This window comes from Carassius auratus, chromosome 20 (assembly GCF_003368295.1).
Source record: "Carassius auratus strain Wakin chromosome 20, ASM336829v1, whole genome shotgun sequence".
NCBI classification, from domain to species: domain Eukaryota; kingdom Metazoa; phylum Chordata; class Actinopteri; order Cypriniformes; family Cyprinidae; genus Carassius; species Carassius auratus.
In genome coordinates, this window is record NC_039262.1 from 16,383,236 (window position 1) to 16,408,299 (window position 25,064).

At 35.9% G+C, this 25,064-nt stretch overlaps 1 protein-coding gene across 3 annotated transcripts in view; it reads left to right on the forward strand.

Moving 5' to 3' along the window:
• The window catches only part of snx17 (sorting nexin 17), a 27,122-nt gene continuing 2,058 nt past the window's right edge, over positions 1–25,064 (forward strand). Inside the window, exons 1-15 of one of the 3 annotated variants that reach the window (XM_026291272.1) lie at positions 2–142; positions 236–751; positions 4,261–4,335; positions 5,710–5,827; positions 7,506–7,570; positions 9,052–9,162; positions 10,242–10,332; positions 13,349–13,436; positions 16,930–16,999; positions 20,891–20,983; positions 21,155–21,358; positions 22,872–23,000; positions 23,275–23,352; positions 24,552–24,629; positions 24,727–24,768. In XM_026291272.1, coding sequence (XP_026147057.1) covers positions 692–751; positions 4,261–4,335; positions 5,710–5,827; positions 7,506–7,570; positions 9,052–9,162; positions 10,242–10,332; positions 13,349–13,436; positions 16,930–16,999; positions 20,891–20,983; positions 21,155–21,358; positions 22,872–23,000; positions 23,275–23,352; positions 24,552–24,629; positions 24,727–24,768 — 1,302 coding nt within the window. In that variant the 5' untranslated portion in view covers positions 2–142; positions 236–691. Of the gene's footprint in view, positions 752–4,260; positions 4,336–5,709; positions 5,828–7,505; positions 7,571–9,051; positions 9,163–10,241; positions 10,333–13,348; positions 13,437–16,929; positions 17,000–20,890; positions 20,984–21,154; positions 21,359–22,871; positions 23,001–23,274; positions 23,353–24,551; positions 24,630–24,726; positions 24,769–25,064 lie in introns of all 3 variants that reach the window. The other 2 variants (XM_026291271.1, XM_026291273.1) reach the window with 2 other exon arrangements.

Here is a 25,064-nt window from a genome sequence, read left to right on the forward strand (position 1 = left end):
GTTTGATCCAGACTGTTGCAATGCTTCGGGAGAGCTCAGACAGATACATATTGAATACATTACAGCAGAGAGGCTTCAGGCTTGATCTATCGTGCTGGAAGGTTTCGCTACAATGCAGACTGATGTGTGTTCTTCTTAACAGGTTGGAGCACAATATCGGTATCTCGAAATGCATGCTGCGACAAACGGTTACTTCATTTCTTTCCTCTCTATACTCGTTTGTATGTACAAACAGGGGCTGTAGACAACCGAGGAGCACCTTTACGTGGAGTGATCTGAAAGTTAATTGGATCGTGGGCCTTTCGACGACACTTGTGTGTTTTGCAGACTCGACTCCCACATTGTTTTACATCGCGCGAGGAAGCGAGAGGACAGATTTAGCGACAAATTGCCGACAATGAGCGTGGAATTACCTCCAGTCGCAACATGGCTGCTGCTTAGATGTTTATTGGAAAAGTTCAGCCCTGAACATTAAGAAAGTTTTTAAAATAATCCACGTTGCAAGAAAAGAACTTTCCTGGCGTAATTCAGCTCTGGACTGGACTGGACAGGACTACACAGGGAATCAGAGCGAGTCATTCAGTTTGGTCCGTGCATGACAGCAGACCAGCACAGAAGGGCTTTCCGTGAACACTCTCGCCTTTAACAGCATTTTCACCTCGGTCAAAGACTTGTGATCTTACAGCAGAAAATGCATTTCTCCATCCCCGAGACGGAGGTTCGCTCTGATGAAAATGGATCGACTTATGTGGTAAGTTAAGTGTGGCGATGCGTCTAGCTTTATCATTTTGAGATGCTGTGCTCTGAATCGCTGTTGTGAACGAATCTTTTCAGTGAATGAATCTTTCGCTGACTGACGGAATCAGAGGGAACATGATCTGTTCTTCATACGAGTCAGTCTCGTTCACAACAAAAGGGGAAAGATGCCGACGAATTATGAATATATTTAAATTATTATTTAATTTATTATTTCATTTAGAATACTGTCTTTTAAAATCCTCCACAGTTGAAAAAATGGAGATAAATGATAGATGTACTGTGTTTCCATTCGAGGGTAAAATACTTAAAAATACTCTTTCTGGAATCTCTTACTAAATTTGTAGAAATTTAGTTTTTATTAAAGGATGACAAGACCCGTTTTAATCTTGAAATACTCAGTTTTTTATATAAACAAATTGGTTGAGTGAGTGATTTAATGATTCACTCATTGCACTCAACACAATCTGGCTTGATAAGAATACGATTCAGTAATCAAAGTTGAATGAATAGTGAATGGATTCAAAAGACTAAAACCAAACTGCTAAATATGAATATGAAATAGATGTGAATATTAATACGTCTACTGCAAGAGTATTGCTAATGTTTCCTAAAAAATAGCCTGTGTACATAATTTGTCATTTTAATTTCAATCTTAAATTTCAGTCTTAAAATTACGAGATTTATATGCATCCCTTTAAAGCTTAATGAACTTTACAGTTACAGCTTTATTAAAATGCAACAACAAAGACTGAAGTTGGAATCAGATCAGGAAGCTTTGTTGTGTGTATTGGTCCACATTGCCTCAGTTCTTCTGGCTTCTCTCCCGCAGCCATATGCTGTGCAACATTGCCATTTCTTTCAGCATAACGGTTATCCAGCCTAACTGGAAACAAAGCTGGCTCACGATCAAGACATGACACTTCATTTGTCTATGAAACCGCGAGTAGTGCCTATCAATACCAGGCAGCTTCAGTTTGGCTCCTGGGGTTCCATCTGTATTGCAGTGAACTGTGGATTAAATACAAAGCATATTTTGCCTGAATCTTTTCTTGTAGGTGTCTGCAGATGTAGTGCAGATGTGCAGCCTGTGGTGTTGTTGACTCTCCTTAGCCACCAAATGATTTGAATAAGGGCTGAGATTATTTATGAGCTCCACTGTGCACGTGGATGCTCTCTGCCCTCTTAAAACACCTCCAGGAGAGCCGCACAGGTTTGATTGCACATACCTGAAGATACTGTGAATCATTCCTAACAGACTGACTGCAAACATTGTCTGTGTCCATCTGTGACTGTGATTCAGAGAGAATGTCTCAATCACAGATTGTCAGTGATATTCTCAATAGATAAGTCTTTCAAGGCCACTAAGAAATACATTTGTCAGATCTATGAATCACACAGACTTTTTACTGCTTATAATGTTTTGTTTCAATTTTGTTCATGATAACATAATTATTGTTTTGCGTAATTTAAACAGATGTTGCATAAACCGGTTCACCCGTTTACTAGTCAAGATTGGGAAGAATTTTTAGTTTTGCTTTTGAATGTCTCTTCTGTTCAGCAAGGTATTTACTTGATAAAAAATACAGTAAAATATTATTTAAAATAACAGTTTTCTGTGTGAATATATTTTAAATATTCAAAATGTGAAAAATTTTGGTGTTTTTTTTTTGTTTGTTTTTTTTGGTGAATTCTCAGTAATGATGCTAAGAATTCAGCTTTGCATCGCAGAAATAAATTACATTTGACAATATATTCAAATAGAAAACTGTTATTTTAAGTTATAATATTATTTCACAATTTGTATTGTTTATTTAATAAAATAAATGTCACCTTTGTTAGCAGAAGAGTATTTAAAAACATAAAACTATAGAGCGCTTTGTTCCACTCTGCATTCACTCTATTTGGTTTTCTGCAGTCATGTAAAGCACAATGTTGTTTTACTCTATATTCGTCTTATTCTAAATTTGTTTTGCTCTATATTCAGCACAGAGTTGCATATATTCTTTAGAACTGTTCATGTCACCAAATATGCATACTTTGCCAAAGAGCCACAACAATGAGTGGGCTGCAATTTAAATGGCAGACTTCCTGTTCAAAGACAAGGGCAAAAAAGTATTGCATTTCCTGAAGACTTGCATACTCATTCTTCCCTTTTTAAATATTTCACGACAAGTAATGGCATGGCAGTTTCATCCTACCTCTGTCAGTAGACTTGTTCTAGCTTTGATATCTTTGATGACTCATGTATTCGCAGTGTTGCGGTGGTTGCATGCCATGCTGACAATAATTGGGTCACTCTACATATTTGCAGAAGTCTTTTTAATAGCATTGAATGCATGTGAATTCTGTGAGGTCTGATGAAACCATTCTTATAATATCAACAGCAAGATGGAGAACATTTACACAACAACCTCTTAAAACAAACTCAAACAAAGAAAAACGTTTTTGGTTCAGGACTGCTCAGTATTTTATGTGTATTTCCCAATTTGATTGTAGATTTAAACACCACACGATCCACAAGAATGCCTTAAGAAATGTTTTTCCTGTGTTTCTGAAACGGCACCCTTTATATTTGGTTTCTCCATTCTGAAATCAAAGTCCCCTAGACACATTTTGATTTGTGCTTGTTTTCTGTAATTTAAGTAAAAGTCCAGTATTCCACTGTGTTCCTCAGTGAGATGCTGGTGTGATACTGATATCCTCAACACCGAAACAGTGAGCTTACTTTTCTTTGACAAAAAATGGTGGCAAGAATCCATGCATATCGAAATATGATTATTGTGCCTTCCTGGTTGTATTTGTTGGCATGGATGCAACATCTGAAACAGCTGGAAAGCTTCTAGGGGAGAAAAAGAAAACCGTGAACTGAATGGCCTTGGTTTCCAGGCTCAGTAAGGGGTAACCACTTCAGAAATGTCTCCTGGGGGGGAGGGGGGTTAGAGGTATGGCTCAAATAATAAGACACAATTGACACAGTGTTTGATTTTAGTGTCAAAAATGTTTCACTTTAAAATCATTAGCTTGTTCAAATGTAATAAATAGATTTTTGTGTTAGAAAAAAAATGTTTTCTTAATTTATCTTTCTTTCTTTTTAATAATGCACATGGTTTTATTTCTATTAGTAAAATCAGTGTCTGGTTATTAACTGACCATTCAAATTATTTAGGAATGTATTCTGTGTTTATTTTATTTTATTTACACTACCATTCAAAAATTCTTATTTTGAAAAAGGGGAAATTAATACTTAATTCATTAAAGATGCATTAAACTCATCAAATGTTACCAAGTCATTTTGAATTTTGAAAAAATAAAATAAAATCAGTTTTTAAATAATTGCTGTTCCTTTTAAACTTTCTTTTCATCAAAGAATCTTGAACAAAAATGTATATAATATTTTAGAATCAATAAAAAAAAGACTAATAATAAAATAAATAAATAAAAAGTCTTACTCCAAACTATTCAGAGTTTATTTTTATAATGTAATACTTTTTCCTTCTGCAGGCTTACAATATCCATGTGAATGGTGTCTTGCATTGTCGAGTACGTTACAGCCAACTCCTGGGCCTCCATGAACAGGTGAACACACATTTTCATCACGACCTTCATTTCAGAAATTAGTATTGAACCCATATTTTTCAACGATTGACGCATGAAAAGCTGTTTATTTCAAAACGGTATTTAAACATTAGTTACAAATCACTGGCTATAAAATCAACCACTTAATAGTCAGTTAGTGCTGTGGATGCTGAGATGTGAAATGTGTTCTGAAAATGCAATGCTTCACTGAAACTGAGGAACTGAAACATAATTAGATCAGAATTACAGTAGACCTTACACACAGACGCACACAGCATGCTTTTACTGAAAATAGACTGTGATTTTAAATGAATCGTCTTCTAAATTACTACAGTTATTAATATGAACATCTGTTGTATTATGCACTGGTTTGGATGTGACTGCACTCTCTGCAGTAAGACAAAAAAGGTTTTGTGAGGGAAAAACACATTTGGACAGGATTATAATCACAAAGTACACTACACACACAAAAAAAATATGAAGCTGTGATCATATTCACCAGTCCTGAACAAGTCACAATAGTGGGAAATGTTTTGAGTGGTCTGGTCACCCACTGAAAGTGACACATCTGCCCATTACCCTTCTAACACCTACCAATTTCACCGACTCTAAGATTCCTCTTGAATGAGCGAGAGCTTCAGTGATCTCACCATTAACAGCATGTTGTTTTGTTTCACCGCCGCTGTTGCTAGGTAACAGTGCGTTAAAGGCCTAGTCAGATCATACGTGGTCATATGATGCAATCCGTGGAGGCTGTCCTGGTGTGAGGCTTGCTGTTAACCCTTAAAATGGGATTTTAAATGTCCAGAACTTTGTAAACTATCCTCTTGTAAAAAAGTTAAATAATTTTATATATATATTTTATATTGTAATTATTATTTATATTATGATATTATAATTATAAAATGTATATTTATATAGTATTATAAATATTTATATATTGGAGATGCACCATTTGCAATTTTCTCGGCCGATTCCGATTTTCAGTTTTTTTTTGTTAGTGTAACCTGCCGATAATTTACATGTACAAAAATTAAAAATGCTTTTAAGTTATTTCAGCTCCATTTCAACTATTGAAAACTATTTTTTTGTCCTTTTAGTTTTAGTCGTCAACACTGCTGAATATATTTCCATATAATTTTCTTACTGTGCTGTTGAATAAAATCCCAATAACACAGATGGAGCAACAGCAGGCATAATTTGAGTAGATGCTGTGAAGTGTAAACAGATTTATTAGCTTGGTGCCTGAGAGACAGCGTGTACGACAGAGCAGTGCACAGCGGACAAGGGCAGGCAGTGGTCAGGTGGAGTTTATCCTCTCAGAGTTTGACCTCATCCATTTAAAATGGAACTTCTCCCTTTGTGTCCTTTCAGATCAAAAAAGAATATGGAAATAATGTGGTGCCAGCTTTTCCACCAAAGAAGATCTTCACCCTCACACCGGTGGAAGTCGATCAGAGGAGAGAACAGCTAGAGAAATACATGCAAGCCGGTGAGAAGCATCTTCTTTTATCTGAAGAGCTCATGCAAAAGTTTTGAAATTAGACTCTAACATACAAATCCAAACGATATACACAACTGTTCAAAATGTTTGGGGTTAGTAGTATTTTTTTTTTTAAATATGTTTTTGGAAGAAGTCTCTTATGTTCACAGAGGCTGCATTTATTTGATCAAAAATACAGTAAAAACTAGTAATACTGTGAAATATTATTACAATTTTAAAATGTAAATTATTCCCGTAATGCATAACTTTGATATATTTGTTAAAGGGTTCTTTAATGAAGAGGACATTGAAAAGAACCACATTTCTTTGAAATACAAACGTTTTGTAACACTATAAAACTCCTTACTGTCCCTTTTGATCAATTTAATGCATCCTGTTAGCGTACTTCCTAAAAAAGAAAATGATTAGCCTTCATATAGGGTCATATGGTCACGTAAGAGGATGCAGCTTGTTAATGTTCTACATTGACATTCATGTCAGGAAAGTGTCTGGCACGCTGTAAAAAAGAAACAAACTTAAAAAAAAAAATAGAGCCACTGAGTATTTTGCCATGCATGTAGTTGAACAGGTTATGAGGGAGGTTTTCTCCACACAAAAGGAAATCAGCGGCGCTGGCAGCACCAAGAGCTGTTTGCTCGAATCCATTCCAGCACTAGCACTTTCCATCGAACAAGCTAAGCCTTGTTGAGCTTATTTGCTCACAGTCTGGAGCTGCTCTTGGCTGGAGCTCTTCTCAGTTACATCATTGAGAAACATGCTTATGGAAAATTATAAGGACACAAACACACAAGCTGTTCAGAGCGTTTGTGCAAATGTCTTGTGATTGTTTGCTTGTGTGCTATATTGGAAGTAAAAATAAACATTGTAGTTTATGTTGGTCTGTTTGACGCCAACATGTTTTTTTTTTTTTTTAACTGAGGTTATTATTAGTCAGGGAGGCATGGTGGTTTTTTAAAGAAAGGCTGCATTGTATACCAGATTAGTTTGCTTTTACACGATTTTGACAAATGATTTTTAAAACATTGAGGTTTACATTATGGTTAAATTGAGACACTAGAATAAGAAAGTTGTAGTATTTTCTCAATATAGCCTTCACAAACACATTCTAACCAATCATTCTACAAACTTTCCCAGAGGAAATTTGTACCTTTAAAGGACTGTCACAGACCTAACCACATCTAATACTTTGATGTCATGTGTATTGGCCTTGTTCTCCTGTAGCTTTAATGCATTCAGTTAGTTAAAGCAAATGTTTTGGAAGTTTGTTTCAATGAACTTGCAAATTTCACTCACCTCTCAAGACTTTTATGCTAATCAGTACTAATTTTGTTTTATTGAGCATATAATACAACTGGTAATATTGTGAAATGTTATTCAAATTTAACTGTTTAAAATAAAATTAATTAATTTTTTGGCTAAAGCTGAATTTTCAGCACCATTACAGTCTTGAGTTTCACATGATCCTTCAGAAATCAATCTAATATGCTGATTTGCTGCTCACAAAATATTTTTTAAATTTCTAAAAACAACAATCTTTCATACCAATGTCTTAATTGTCACTTTTGATCAAATGAATGCATCTTTGCTGACTAAAAGAATTTCTTTCTTTAGCATTAATTAATATTTAATACATATAATAAATACTTTTAAAAATTTCTCCCTGCAGTGCGTCAGGACCCCATTCTGGGATCCAGTGAGATGTTCAACAGCTTTTTGAGAAAAGCTCAACAGGTAGAATTTTTTTTATCTCTTTTTTTTTTTTATTATTTATATTATTTCCATAATTTATTATCATAACTGCAAATCTTGTATATTAATTGCTTCTGTTTGGAATATTGTAGACATGCATATGAACACTTATTGTAAGTTTACAGATTTTCAGAGCCTATGATAAAAATATGTTTATATATAACTGAATTGGGTTTTCCTCTCCATGTTCAAAAATGTCCTAGCCATATTTCTGCCTCCTTTATTTGCATTTAGCATTCAACATTTGCATAATTTCTGTTATTTATTCAACTTCATGGTGTCCAGTTTTGTCATAAAACCTTATTCATTTGAATCTGCCTTTCTCCACCTCCCCATTTTTTTCTAAGAATCTAAACTACCAAATCCCCAAATTTTGGGGAGAAAAAAAATCTAATCTTAAGTCATCCAGTAAAAGGGTTAAACCTTGGTTGGTCTGATTCCTCTGATTTCCTCATTAAGATGTGTGTTGAATGAAGACCCCGTCCATGAGCCTATCTCACTTCCTTACATTCCACTACCATCCTGTACTACATTAGTTGCCTCAATCACATTGCACTCATTCTTCAGTAATTTCATTCCCCACCCCACATAGATATTGGCAATTCTGTAGTCCGATCCCGTCCATCCCCCCGGCTGCCCATCAGAGAGCAGTCTGCAGACTTGGCCTTGCGTTTTCATTTTCCAATCTCTGTAAAGATCAGCTGCTGCTCTGAGACTCTCTGCCTCAGCGGGGGATGAAACATGCAGGAAGAGAGGGGAAAGATACATTTCGTCCCCTTGGAATTATAAGGTTCTATCTGCATTCCGAGTAGTTTTGAGATATTGAGCTTCAAAGTTTTTGTGTTCCATTCGACTGTGTAGATAGAACCTTATTGGTTTTTTTTTTTATAAAAAGTCCCGTAATGTATACAACATTAAAAAAAATATATCTATTAATGTAAATACATTGACACAGTATAAGAATATGTGAATAACTCCATTTTGGCAAAAAATATCAGATAGAACCTTATAATTCCAAGGGGACAGTGTCAGAGATATGACAGTGAAAGAACAGTGAAACTACTTATTCATTACAAATGTCAGCAATGTGGTGTTTTGACACTTATTACCAAACCACTTCTCTTCTTCTAAGAAGGTTTATGTTGCAGTATATATACACAGCTCAAAGCATAACATTTATTCTAAATGAAAGCACCCTCTGACGTGAAAGCTGAAATGCACAGGAAATGAAACTGCTCTGACTATGTGTGTGTTTTTTTGTTTTTTGTTTTCTATTCCGTGTTCTTGGAGTGTGTGAAAGGGTTTGATTTACTGTAATGTTATCCTGCATGTTCTGCATGTACCCCAGAATACCCGAGATCAACTGAATCTGACAGGAAGCATCAGAAGTTGAATTAGAGTTCAGCTTGAAGGTGTTTCCCCAAACCCTTTTTCAAGTGCATCACTGTTTGTCTGCGCTGCAGGAGACTCAGAAGATTCCCACTGAGGAGGTGCAGCTAGAAATCTACCTGTCCAATGGCCAGAAGGTCAAAGTCAACATCCTCACATCGGACCAGACTGAAGATGTTCTGGAGGTGAGAAGGTTGTTTTGTAACGCTTTCCAAAGCACACATCTGCTTCATGTTCTCCAACCCTATTATTATTGACAGGTTTGAATAGTATTGTCTATGGTTTACAGTTAACACTGCTTATTACATGTGTTTATTGTTCAGAGATGGGTATATTGTTATGGTACAAGAAAAACCAATAATGTTTTGCCAAAATTAGAGTCATTTCTAACTATTATTGCAATTTTCTTTTTAAGGACAACTTAATTTGATAGATAGATAGATAGATAGATAGATAGATAGATAGATAGATAGATAGATAGATAGATAGATAGATAGATTGATTCGTTTTACTATATTTTTGATTAAATATATGCATAAGGCATTTAGAAGGCAACATAGAACATTAACTACAAGTCTGAAAATGTTGATTAATCATTATTTAAATGATTGACACATTTATTATAGACTCTTTCTTTTTTTAATTTAATGAATACATACAATATGTGTTGTACTTTGCCTGTGTAAAAAAAAAGAAAAGAAAAAAAGAAAGTAGATCATGTGTTTCTTCACTGATTCTTTACTTAGCCCTGCTGTCCAATCAGCAAACACACATTTGAGCCTGGGTTTCAAGGGCTTTAAGGAGCTCTTTGTGGGTCATGGCTTTCCCACGTGCACCACACAGAGTGATGGCAGATCCAAGCTCTCATTAAAATGCACCCTGCACCCATATGCAGCACCCACAGCTTTCGGCTGTGCTATTCCAGGACACTGATGGCCCAAAGCACCCTTTAGCACCTGATGGAAGTGAAAAAGTCAAGTGTTAAACATAAAACAGGCATAACTGTAGTGAAGTGAAATCTGTTCAATCATGGGATCTTCTTGGATGGAATGTTTAACACCTGAAACACTCCTATTAAAGAGAACCACCCAAAGCGCTTTTGAAAGTGTGGGCACAAAAAGAAAAGATGTTATTTTTAAAGAATGAAGCGACGTATGATTAGTGTTCTTTGCCTATGAATACATAGGCAAATCTTGTGAATTGGTTTGCCGTCATCTCTTGTTGGGTAATAGTGTAGATGAATTATTTTTGATGTCTTTATCAGGCTGTGGCCTCAAAGCTCGACCTTCCCGATGAGCTGGTGGGATACTTCAGCCTCTTCCTGGTTCAGGAGAGGGGGGATGGGGGCTGCACTTGTGAGTATAACATTTGACATTTTTCATTTTTACATTTGGTAGAAAGCGCAAGATGTGCTGGCATCAGATGTGACCTGCTGGCTTTAGCTGGAAAGTGGTTTGGCTGTTAGTAAATGGTATCTAAAAGTCAACATACTTGCTCTGGACTGAATATAAAAGCAGACCTGGCAGCTCAAAAGAGTGACTGTGATCTGTTGAGATGGCCGCCCACTCTCCACAAAAGTAAACTGAGGTCAAGTAGATGAAACTTCGGTCAAGCTGTTGTTGGCATGGCACACAGCTCTGCTGTAGACCTGTAATGCATGTTAGACAAACACCATTATTATTATTATTACTCATACTGGGTTAGGGATTGAACTAAACCCAAACCATAAGTATTAAACTTCTGGTCTGTAACCCTGTTTTTTTTTAGCTCTAAATATGGATAATACCTCAAATTATACAGCCAAACCCCTCATACATTAAATATTTACTTCAAGTATCCCATGAGGTTTAAAGTTATTTTATTTTTTTTTACTTTTACATGCATGTTCATAGTTTTCTAATGTGATGTTCACATTCAATTTGATACATCACGTGTTTTAAGAACCCAGTCAAATTTAATTATTGTTATGAGTAATACAGTTGTTTTATTTTTTACCTCTTATTATTCTAATGTATTGTTATAATGTATTTGTAATGTTCCAGTGCTATTTGAATTAATATAGCGTTTATTTTATTAATTAAAATGTTTTTAGGGTATTTTACTTTGCTAACTGTAATAACCTTGTACTGTACAATAAGAAAGTAAATATTTTATAATTCTAAATCATTTTATTTTACATGGTATATTATTTAAAACACTAATATTTTACGTTAGTGACAAAGTATGTTCAGTTGACATCTTTAAAAAAAAAAACCTCTTTTTACAAATATTGTAAAATGCTAGACACTTATTGGAAAACCACATTTGGGGAAACCCTATTTTAACCAAGAATATACTGAATTGTGCCCTGCCAATTATAACAGACATAGAAAAAACAAAGTCCCACAGGGGCCTGAGCCATATCAAGGGACCAGTTACTTTGGAGGGTTGGCCATTTTGACTCGGGCCAGTAAGAAACTACCCAGAAACTGCATCGCAACATGCTAAAACCTCTCACAACATAACATAGCTGTATAGCAACACCCTTTCCACCATGTAACATATGTTATAAAACATATTAGCTTTGTGGTAAAACAAGGCATTATGACCTCTATGAAGAAAAAAAACTACTGCATTATAGAAAACTAACATGGAACAACGGTTCAGTAGAAATAAATGTGCGTTTCTCCTTAGTCTGTTATAAACAATATTTGTTGAGACGTTGTTGGCAGGAGTAAATGCAACAGCAGGAGTATTCAAATTGGTTGTCACTGTATTGATTGATTGCGTATGCCCCGAAATGCCCTGTGCAGAGAAATATTACTTGAAATTAAACCGATTATACACTCACTGCGAGGAGTTGTTTGCTCGAGATCATATTTAATAAAATTGTGGCTTTAAGCATCTTCTCGAATGACCAGCAGTGCATATTTTTTATGAACACCCCCCAGGGACAAAATAAATGAATTTCCTCACTCCAGAGTTTTTTTCCCCGCAATATGTGTCATTAGTTTAGTGCAAAGAAGAAATTAATTTGTGAAGAATAGGCCATCTTGTCATTGATTCTGCTGTCAATGAGTTATGGAATTGAACACCTTTCAAAGGATGAATTCCTAGAAGAGCAGTAGAGTTATTGGAAGAGGAATTTTTTATTTTTTTATTTTAGACTTCACAGATTTGGTCCAGTTCTTGAAACTGAAGGACATCTCATCACTGATTTTATGCAGATGTCTGGCAGTGGCTCTCCTCGTCTGGATGTAATGTCATCATTTTGTTTGTGGAACTTTCCATGTCTCCGATTTTATGTGAGCTGTGTTTGTTTGACTACTTTTAGCTAAGAATCATCACGCATCCCTGAGGAATGACATGCTATGTGCCTCCCACTCAGTTGCAAGATCCTCACCTGAAACAGTCTTAATCCTGTCAGATTTGATGAAAAACAGACCCCAGAAGAATCCTCCACAAAAATGAATCTGGCATCCTGCCCGATCTTGGCAGAAATGCACATTGGAGGAAAAAAAGTGAGAAAAAGAAATGCCTGCAAACAAAACCTGATTTTCGATTGAGTGCCGGTGGAGCCAAAATCAAGAACTGTGTGCCAAAAACATGTCAGTGCTAAAAACAGAAAAATCGTACTTTATTATAATTATAATTTCGATTTTTATGTTTATGTTTGATGTTTTAGTCATTTAATAGTCATATTGACAATTAATAATAAACACTGTAATCATTATTACTATGACTATAATTATTGACAATAATACTGTTTAATAATAAAACAAAATAACGAAAAGAAAAATGTAATTAATTATTATTATTTTTTAATACTTATAAGACTTTTGAGATCTTTACAGTGACAACTATAAGCAACAACTTTGCAACCAATTAGAAACGTGGTGATAATGTTTGAGTTCATATGTATTTATTAAAACATTCCTGTCACATAATACCATTCTTGTCTTAACATGCTGTCTAATGTCAGAGCTCTGAAAGGGTAAGCCAAAGAGTAGAAAGACAAGTTGTGATGGCATGCAATATGCTATAGATCTTTGTTGTCTCTTCTTCTTTTCACACTTCTGTTTTTAATGTTTCTAAAAGCTCAATTCAGTTCAGTCCCTAGCTTCCCTCTTTCCCGACTCTAGAGAAAACGTCTTTTCTAACAGCTGCAGCATTTATTCTCTCCCCCCTTCCCTCCCTGTTCTTCCTTCTCTCTCTTGCACAAAGTGATAAACATGTTATTGTGCCCTCTGCGGCTTTAGCCAGATGGATCTCACTTTGTTTGTTGTCATTGTTATTATTCTCCAAATGTCCTTGAGTCTGAATGCACTCATACATTTCATGTGGTCTCTCATTTCCTTGTCCAAACCTCTCTGACCTCCCACGGTGCCCCAGACGTGAGAAAACTGCAAGAATTTGAGCTGCCCTACGTGTCCATCACCAGCCTGCATAGTCCCGACTACCGCATCATCCTCCGTAAAAGGTACAAAACTTATTTTGGAAGTAATGGTTGAGCATTCGGCCCTACAGCAAAGTGAACAATAAAAATACATGTATGTAGCCTAGAGAGCAAGTTCTTATAAAATTTGTTAAATGTACTTCATATACTTCTAAATCAATAACAAAAATAAAAATTCTGTCATTTACTCAACTTCATGTCATTTTAAACCTGTTCACACCACAACTACAATGGTAAGGACATCACTTTAAAAAAAAAAATTTCTTGCTGATGAATGATAAAAACATTGACATCCAATCAATTCACACTGCTTTAAAGAGCTTATCATTTGAAGCAGCAGGTGACATAATTGCAGTGCACGCTTATAATACACAGAACATTACAATGCATTGTTCAGGATTAAGAGGTGGGCGATATACGGTAGACACAATTGATCAGTAGAAATGTGTCTACCGTTAGAGATTTTCGGCTATCATCTTTATAGCGGTTACATTTTTCACGACGTTGCTGTGCTACGTGGCCTTAAAACTTATCATTTGCATGTGTTTTTAAGCACTGAGATTTAAAAACTAGATTTTAAGCTGATGAAACTCAGTCAGCAGTGAAAGAACTGATTTTGATATGCGCACACTTTTCTTGAGCATTAGAGTTTTTGAGCATTAGAGAGGTACACGCATGTGAAGATGGTGCTCGTAGAGCACTGGAGTATTGAACAGAGTCAATTTGACCTCTTTATAAGCCTTGAAGCCAGTGAAACACAATTGTATGTATCAAAATAGCCGTCTTTGCAAATTTACTTGTAAACACAGTAATTTAGGTATTAAGTGAAAGCAAACATCGGAGAAAGAAAACACACGTATAACAGTATATCCGGGCAGCTCTTAAAATGACAGCAGTCTAATATTCATGCTGTAATTATTTCACTGGTGTCTGTCGTTCATGTTAATCAAACAACAGAAGAGAGAAAATCTCTCACTGCTCTTGGCTAAACAACTTTTGTATCTTTTAATAAGAAGAAATATATATTTAAACAGTGAAGAATAAGCAGTGCTTTTATACATTTGATTACTTTATACAATGTATAAGCATTTCTTATTTATTTGTTGTTGTTGTTGTTGTGTTTTTTTGTCCCGTTGCTTGTAATTAATTTCTTATTTAATTGCTGACTGTTTGCTTGTCTTCAGTAAGCTTTATTTTTGTACTATTATTTATTTTATAAATATATGTATATATATAGTGTGTGTGAAATTGACACTGGTGGCAAGAATTATGAAATTTCTATGGTATCAAATGTGTTGCTATCATAAAGACCTTATTTAAAAAATAATAATAACTATATTGTACTATATAACGTTGCCGTGAAATAAAATTACTCATTACATGATCACTCACCCCAAGTCAGGATATGCTAAAACAGTTATATTAAAATTTTCTTGTAGTGAACATTTAACTTTTGTAGAACTATCCCTTTAATAGAGCTTAAACTTTCCAAATTTCCAGTTTAAAGTTGTTTCTGAGAAACCTCATGAGTGCCTCCCAGAGTATAACTTTAATGGTGAGATGTTTTAACAAACAGCTCTCAGAGGGCTATTCAACACATGGATATTTGCTTCAGGAAGAGGTGCCCCACAAGGCTCAACTTTCACTGTGTTTAAATGACTAGAAAGGCAGTTTTTGCCTTCCTGTTGTAGACATGGGTATAAACATCATTACCACAGCGATCTGATCATGTGGTTCTGTGCAGCAGTAGTTTTCATATTTCCACTATAGACTTTTTGGACTTGAAATTGGATTTAGACGTCTCTTTTAAAACTCAAACGGTCTCCGAAGTGCTGTGCTTTCCAGAATCTCTGAAGTGGTTAAAGCAATACAAACTTCATTATTTATTAGCTGGAAAGTGCACATCCGTATACAGCATATAAATCTTGATGTTCTTAGTGGTGTATTAACTGCGGTATTCATTAAATGCACTTTGGAGTATGTGGTTTATGCAACGGAATAATTAGTGAGAATCAGGGGAGATTATTTATGTAAAATCTCCAGCAAGGGCATTGAAACAGCATGTGTTTCACCATGTGCATTAGCAGGTGTGAATGCGTTATGTGAACACAAATTGTTTTTTAGCATATTAGCACAGCTTACCAGAGATTATTTTGCCAAAAATGTTTCCACTTTCACTACTTGTACATCCTTGGTAAGCTAAATCTCACACCTCTTCACCTTGTTCTGTTGGAAAGGATGCACAATATGCTGGCGTTTTTCTTTTCAGTTCCCTCAGAGGAACTGCAGGCCTCTTGACCTACTTTACAGGAGACTACAGACAGCCTTCAGCCAGATCGCACCTGTTCACTACATCAGGAATGGAATATAGATCTGGCTGCTCTGATTGGCTGCTGACAGGGAGGAAAGGGTAGAAAAGCACAGGAATATTATAAATGAAAAACACAGCTACTGTTCAAAGTTTGGTGTCTGTAGAAATTAAGACATTAACATTTTTAATTAGGAAGGATGCAATAAATTATTCAAAATTATGGAAGCCCATTTCCGCCATCAAAAAAAAAAAAGGTAATAGCGAGTTTTTATCTCACAATTATAATTTTTTCTTACAATAGTGAGTTTAAATCTTGCAAATTTTCTGAATTTTTTCTTAAAATTGTGAGATCTAAATTTGCAGTTCTCATGGAGAAAAAGATCAAAATTGCAACTTAATCCGAATTGCACGTGTAATCTCCCTATTCTGAGTTTGTCACAATTGCGAGTGTATGTCTAACAATTCTGTCTGAACTGTGAGATGAACTTTCTTGATACTACCCATTTTACTGTGTGTTTGATCAAATAAATTAAGCTTTAGTGAGTATAAGAGACTTTAAAAACATTTTTTTAAATCACTGCTTGTCATGTATAGTTTTAAAATGCTCCAGCATCAACCGCTAAAAGCATTCAAATGAGATTTAACGGATATCCAGTTTTGGCTGCTATGTGAACAATATGTTATGCAAGATTACATCATTGTGCTCTTACAAACTCTGCTAAAAACTTACTTAACAGACCTTGTTCTGCCCACGGCATGATGAGAACAGTTTTTGACATATGGACGGTCAGGATGGCCATTGAGCTGAAGATTGCTCATTAGCCATATTGTCATTTGCTTCTAGGCAAATGGAGACATATACTGCAGCAGGATTTGTTCAGTAACCTATACGCTAGTATTGCTCTGTAGCCATAGACAGAAGCAACGTTACATACATAACAACCTTTTCTTTAAGTTTAACTTAATGGAATATTTGAATACAATTCTTCTAGACTATTGGTAAGCTGCAGTTAGATCCTCAGGCATGCGTAAAGAAATGATGTGATTTCGCAGTAAAATGCAGTGCACATGATTTTAAGTCTCTTTTGTGCTCTTTTGTGGTTTTAGATGAAACATCAGAATGTGAATGTGATCAAAGAGGAGGAAGGTAAATTATAGTATTTCCATTGCATAACTTTTCATTATTGTTTCCTGCCCTATTCTTAGCTACTGGGACACAGCGTACGACAGTGATGTCATGGAGGACCGTGTGGGACTCAACTTGTTATATGCTCAGGTAACAGTCTACTAGTTTAAAAGATACTCAGTTTGGTCCATCACACAAAAAGTTGGCATAATGTGCATAACTGTTCTGGCAAACAATGTGTCTCCTGTTCTGATTGTCAAAAAAAAAAAAAATAATAATAATAAATATATATATATATATATATATATATATATATATATATATATATACATACAGTGAAAGTATTCAGACCCCCTTAAATATTTCACTCTGTTATATTGCAGCCATTTGCTAATTTAAGTTAATTTTTTCCTCATTAATGTACACACAGCACCCCATTTTGAAAGAAAAACACAGAATAACAATGATATTTTTGCACATTTATTAAAAAAGAAAATCTGAGATATCACATGGTCCTAAGTATTCAGACCCTTTGCTCAGTATTTAATAGAAGCACCCCTTTGATCTTATTCAGCCATGAGTCTTTTTGAGATGCAACAAGTTTTTCACACCTGGATTTGGGGATCCTCTGCCATTCCTCCTTGCAGATCCTCTCCAGTTCTGTCAGGTAGGATGGTAAACATTGGTGGACAGCCATTTTACAGTCTCTCCAGAGATGCTCAATTGGGTTTAAGTCAGGGCTCTGGCTGGGCCATTCAAGAACAGTCACAGAGTTGTTTTGAAGCCACTACTTTGTTATTTTAGCTGTGTGCTTAGGGTTATTGTCTTGTTGGAAGATGAACCTTCGCCCCAGTCTGAGGTCCTGAGCACGCTGGAGAAGGTTTTCGTCCAGGATATCCCTGTACTTGGCCGCATTCATCTTTCCCTCGATTGCAACCAGTCATCCTGTCCCTGCAGCTGAAAAACACCCTCACAGCATAATGCTGCCCCACCATGCTTCACTGTTGGGACTGTAGTGGACAGGTGATGAGCAGTGCCTGGTTTTCTCCACACATACCGCTTAGAATTAAGGCCAAAAAGTTCTATCTTGGTCACATCAGACCAGAGTCCTTCAGGTGTTTTTTAACAAACTCCATGGGGGTTTTCATGTGTCACTGAGGAGAGGCTTCCGTAAAGCCCCGACTGGTGGAGGGCTGCAGTGATGGTTGGCTTTCTACAACTTTCTCCCACCTCCTGACTGCATCTCTGGAGCTCAGTCACAGTGATCTTTGGGTTCTTCTTTACCTCTCTCACCAAGGCTCTTCTCCCCCGATCGCTCAGTTTGGCCGGACGGCCAGCTCTACTAAGGGTTCTGGTCATCCCAAATGTCTTCCATTTATGGATTATGGAGGCTACTGTGCTCTTAGGAACCTTAAGTGCAGCAGAATTTTTTTTGTAACCTTGGCCAGATCTGTGCCTTGCCACAATTCGGTCTCTGAGCTCTTCAGGCAGTTCCTTTGACCTCATGATTCTCATTTGCTCTGACATGCACTGTGAGCTGTCAGGTCTTATATAGACTGGTGTGTGGCTTTCCTAATGAAGTCCAATCAGTATAATCAAACACAGCTGGACTCAAATGAAGTTGTAGAACCATCTCAAGGATGATTAGAAGAAATGGACAGCACCTGAGTTAAATATATGAGTGTCACAGCAAAGGGTCTGAATACTTAGGATCATGTGATTATTTCAGTTTTTTTATATATATATAATTCTGCAAAACTTTCAACAATTCTGTGTTTCTCTGTCAATATGGGGTGCTGTGTGTATGTTAATGAGGGAAAAAATGAACTTAAGTGATTTTAGCAAATGGCTGCAATATAACGGAGTGAAAAATTTAAGGTGGTCTGAATACTTTCCGTACCCACTGTATATATAATTATAAAATGTATACATATACAGTCATTTAAACTTTGTGGAAATCATCCAACATTGGCTTATTTATATTTCTCTTAGTTTTCGTCTTTAAAAACTAAATGTAAAATTTGTATTAAAGGGCTTTTTTTTTTGGCTGAACAGTCCCTTTAACTTAACGCAAATAAACAATAAATGAATAACACGATTTAAAGGGGAGTAACAGAATATGTTGACATGCTTCAATGTTCGAAAATCACTTTATTTTTCAAATACTGTACATTATTGTGCCCCGCCTCTCTCAAACGCCTAGTCTTCTACAAAGTCCCTCCTTCTGACAAGCGCAGTCTGCTCTGATTGGCCAACTGACCCAGTGCATTGTGATTGGCCGAACACCGCAAGCACTCGTCGGAAACATAATGCCCCTTTCCATAATTGCGAGATTCATCTTTCAAAATAAATGTAAAGACAGTTAATAATGTGCTTAGTTTTACCATCAGTTCAAGCTCGAAAGGGGAACAGAGTCATGTAAAAGACACAGTGATGAAGCTTGTATGTGTTAGTGCACAAGCCACGGACGGATAAGACCGCTGAGTCGACTGTGTGACTCTCTCTCTCTCTCACTCACACACACACACACACACACACACACATGAAGCGCAAAACTCCGCATTTGAACAGTCAATAGCAAATACTTAAACTAATAACAAATCCTACTTACAATAGCTGATTCAGAAGCGCCAGATTGTCAAAGTCAGAATTACCTCCTCTCCTACCTTCACTAAGAGGTCGTCCATAAAAATGTGTTGCTGTTCTGTTGTAAGTAATCTTAAAGATTTCTAAATGCAGCTACTTTCTGAAAGCCAAATAAAGTGTTTTTGCTTTCATACACACAGCATCTCCCTGACATGGCTGCTTCGACACTAACTGTGGTTACTGAAACCACACCTTCTTTCTTTGCGTGAACATTAGGAGCGGCATTACTCAAATCTTCCCACATAGTGACATAGACATGTGGGGGCGTGTTTGACTGAACTATTTTAGGGGGTTGTGACAGAGTCTTTACTTTGATAAATAATATATCTTTGGATTTTAGACTTTAGTATTTGCAACTTTACAGATCTTAGTTATGCACCAAGAGCTTGTAAAACTCCAAAACTAAAATAAAATGGCGAAAAAAAAAAAAAAAAAAAAATATATATATATATATAATTTTTTTTTTTTTTTTTGATACATAATATATTATTAGTGATGTAATGATGAGCTGCGAGCCGATTGAAAATCGAATCAAATATGTGATCATTCAATTCAGTTGAGATGACAAACAAATCGTGAGTAGGAATTTATATATATGTATCTCTGAGGTGAAATTTTAGAGCCTCTGAAAGAAGCATATTGAAGTAGTGTTCATAAGCAGATCTGCTATGTTTACAGTGATAACCCAGAAAACACTGTAGCATTGCTGTTCATAAGCCACCTGCTGGTAGAGAGTAAAATTGCATCTTATTCAGCTTGTCTGCCGTTTCTTTCAGAGATGTTTTATGTAGTATAGTTTGACAAAACTAAAGTCAGAACATTCTGTTTTTTCCTCAGATATCGAATTTATACAACCTTAAATTAAAAACTGGTCATGCTAAATGTATGCTGCATCTTTGTTTGGGTCATGAATAAAATGCAGTGGTTGCCTCGGACAAAGCCTCAGTTTTTTAATATGAAGAGATTTCTTTTGTGTAACTTATTTGATTTGGGGTTTGTTTTAAAGATTTCTGTTCAGTTTTATTTAAATTTCACAAAAAACATGCAGCAATAATCATTTACTGTATAATGTCTTCAATCTCATTGTGAAAAAATCGTGAGAAAATTGAATCGTGAAATCAAAATTGTGAATCGTGAGTTGAGTGAATAGTTACATCCCTATATATTATAAATCTTACTGTTTTAATTAGAAGATATGTAATATATATATGTAATTAAACTAAAAGTAGAATTGAAAACTAACAATGAAAATAAAATAAAAACTAGACGGAACAAGAAAATTAATCCTGACTGCATATTGAGCTGGAAGAACTGCACAAATCTTCCCTTAAAAACAATTTATTCATTCAACTTCAGAGTGAGAGAAACAGATTTTTTCCTCTTTCTTCCACTCAGACGGTGTCTGACATAGAGCGGGGCTGGATCCTTGTGAACAAAGAGCAGCACAGACAGCTGAAATCCCTGCAGGAGAAAGGCTCAAAAAAGGAGGTACGGCTGAGCTCCGCCATACACGTTATTTGATCTCCCTAGTGTAAAAGTAGTGAAGAAATTCACTGCTTCTATAAAAGCTGAAGTAAATTCTCAGACGTGAATGTATTCTGTTGAAGCCTATGTGTCTGTTGGGTAATCATCTGCGTATAACTATATTTTGTCCCACAGTTCATCAGATTGGCTCAGACTCTGAAGTACTATGGCTATATCAAGTTTGATCCCTGCATAACAGATTTTCCTGAGAAGGGCTGTCATGTTATAGTTGGGGCCGGCAACAACGAACTCAACTTTCACGTCAAATTGCCCAGTGATCAGATGAAAGAGGGCAGCTTCAAAGTCACGCGCATGAGATGCTGGCGGGTCACCTCATCTGTAAGTTTGACTTAAAAGATAAATAATTAAAATTTTATAATAAGGCAGACATAATTGCAATTTTGCATTCTAAAAGTTCAATTTTTGATGTACGAAGCAAGCAGACCGCATATGTTGGTCAATGTCGCAATTATTTTTGACCAACGTGGGCAAAATCTGCATGGGGAACTTTTTTGCTTCATGCAAAACTCCTGATTAAATGGATTCCTATTTAAATTAGCCTACTTAAATTGCTGAAAAATGGTAAATGCAAACCTTGCATTTAGCAAAATCATACAAAAAATAGACACATTGGCCACAAAAGCTTGTCGTTCAGCAGTTCCTGAGTTCATTCCTGAAGTATGTGAATAGTTAAGTCAAATGAGGTCACATTTTTAAAGAAAGAACCACACCACTTGGATTTTAGACATAGTTGCTTAAAATAAACAGCCAGCAAAAACTGAAATTCTATTTCATCTAAAAAAATTAAAAATAAAATTCTAAAAATAAAATGTTTTAAATACTACAAGCAATTTTAAGCATTATAATGTACAGCATGATAATGATCCGTATAATAATGTCTTATCTTTTTGTAAATAAATACATAAAATAATATGTACTACTATTTAAGGTAAGGATTTAGGAAAACTTCCTTTTGCGTCTCCAGACAGCTCTTTTCTCCAAATTCCTTCTATGACTGTCTCTTCAGGCATGTCTGGTTGGTCTATTTTGGAAAACGGGAAGTTGAAATGAGGATGACCAAAAAAGCCACTTTCAGCAAGGAAACGAGACTGTTGTTTGTCTGCTTGCTTGATTATAACGATCAGCTACCAGACACTCATCCATCTATCTATTGATATTTATTTCATGCGAATCCACTAAATGTATGCCTTTTGTGGTTTTCTCCATCCATTTTAGTATACCAGAATTTAGGAACAAAATGAAGACAATCAAAATCTTCATTCTGTATCTTCTCCACCGCTTGATTTTAAACACTAGGTTAATTAACAAATGTGACACATTGTAGCAATACCTAAACAACGTCTACTGAGAATTTGAAAATGCTTGGAATATTTTCAAGTTTGGTCCAATACAAGCACTTCAGTGCATATTGGAAGTTGTTTTTGCTTCACTCTGCAGTGGTCTTGGCTTAGTCTTTGCTCTAGAATAGCAGAGTTGTGTACTAATGAGCTCAGAACGGCCGTCCTCTGAGACCAGGGCCTGACGCGGAGCATGCTGGGACTGCGTAGCAATGTGTCTCTAATGGGACTGACAGAGTTTCCGGTGTCTGTGTGAAGAAGTTGTCTGCCTTGTCATCTGAGACTATTCTAATGAGACACTTTTTTGTTGTTGTGCTGATGATGCTACGTAATTATGAGGACGTTGACATTTAGAGCAGAGCTAATGATGACTAATTGAGCTTTGAAGGTAATTGCCACGTAGAGGAGTTTAGAAATGGCCTCTGTAATTGCCTCGACACAAATAACAATGATTATGATGATCGTATTTGTGATGACCCGGCCTGATTCTACAGCAGGTGCCTGTGGCGAACGGTACCGCAAACCCAAGCAGTTCCAGTAAATGTGACGTGAAACTAGAGCTGGCCTTTGAGTACCTGATGAGCAAAGACCGTCTGCAGTGGGTCACCATCACCAGTCCACAGGTCAGCACAGAATCAATCGATGATATGGAAGTTCTGTACTGTTTTAAAATGCTACAAGTTATTTTAGGCATTCATTTTGAGATTCGCTGAAGATTTCAAATGTTATCTAAATATTAGATTTTAAAGTTGTTTTTAAAGATGCAATTTAAGTGAGTTTAGAAAATGGCAAAGGTAAAAATAGTGAATGAGCCTTAATGAAATATCCAGTAGTGACCAATAAATGTTTGTCTGTTTGAGAATCACTGGACTATGAGTTTATATTGATTTTCCCCAGGCTATCATGATGAGTATCTGTCTGCAGTCTATGGTAGATGAGCTGATGGTGAAGAAATCTGGCGGAAGCATTAAAAAGGTCAGTATCGATGTTTGTCTTGTAAAGACCTGCCAAATATCTGTGGAGTTTCAGTCGGTGAATGCATCTATGTTTGATTCATTTAAGAGCTTGAGTCTTCATTTGTTTTTGCCAGATGAAGAACTCTTTCAGCATAACCTGGTCTTAAATGATGGTTAAATCATCTGTTTGCTGGAGAGACTTAGCTGTGCAAAACTGAGCTCACTTAAAGTCAACTTGAAAGTACAGTATATATATATATTTTTTTTTTTTTAAAAGTATACTCCCTTGTAAGATCGGTTCACTTCCAGAATAATAATTTCTTGATAGTTTACTCACCCCCATGTCATCCAAGATGTTCATGTCTTTTTGTCTTCAGTTGCAAAGAAATTAAGGTTTTTATTAAACATTCCAGGATTTTTCTCTATATAGTGGACATCAATGGTGGCCAACGGGTTGAAATTCCCAACTGTATTTTCAGTGCAGCTTCAAAGAGCTCTACACGATCCCAGCCAAGGAATAAGAGTTTTATCTAGTGAAACCATCGGTCATTTTCTTAAAACAATAAAAATGTATATACTTTTTAACCACAAATGCTCATCTTGCATCCAGCCCAACCTCACGCTATACATAGTTGTTGAAAAAAAGTCACATGTGAAATTGACAGAAGTACTGACCCAGTGTCAAAGTCAAACGCGCTTTACGAAAAAAAGGTGAAACAACGATGTCGGAGGATTTTGAATTTGGTGGAAAAAATTGAGATGGAGTTTGTTTGAACTGAAGTACACCGATTAAAAACTAACCGCATGTAAACTTTCCAACTAGACACGCATTGCAGAGCTATTGCAAGATGCACGCTGGTGGTTGATTGCAAAAAAGAGGCAGGGGTTAAACAGATTACACAGAGAAGTCTGGTATACGTTGTTATCAGAGAAAAATCTGTCACTTCACCACAAGACAGAGCTATGCAACATTGTGATGTATGGATGAATTATTCACAATGAGATCAATAACTTGCATTTATAAAAAATAAAAATAAAACTTTCAAGTTTTGAAAGACTTCAAAACATTATTCTCCTCAATAATATGCATCTATGAACCATTCACAATAAGTTCAAGGAAGTGTTTTATGAAAATAAATGTAGTATAATTAGTATTTCATGCCTGTTTGCAGGGTATTTTGTGTGTTTTTTCTGAGTTTGTGTGATTTGTGTTTCCAGCAGATGCAGAAGAAGCGACAGAACGGCTCGTTCCAGCGCTCTGACAGTCAGCAAGCTGTGAAGTCTCCTCCATTACTGGTGGGCACCGAGCTTGTTGCTAATGCAGAACACCTCTAGTTTTGATATGGGAGATGTACCATTGTTGATCTGTGATATGCATATGACTGTTTTTCAGGATTCCCCGGATCCCAGCCGTGAACAAGTAGTCAAACTCTCTGTGAGTTGTCAATGATTGACTCACAATGGCAACCTTCTCTAAACTGTTTTTATTTATACTGTATATATACTGTTATTATTTATATACCATTATAGTATTTAATATTTCAAATTAAGTTTTTCACGTTTTCAGTGTTTATCTATAGTTAAGTTTAGCTTTCTTTCAGTTTTAGTATTTCAGTTTAAACTTATTTTATATCCAAAGCACAATTTGTCATCTAATTAATATTCATATTTTATTTCAGTTAGCATTTTTTTTTTAATTGTCGTTTTAGTTGTAGTTATTTAGATATTTTT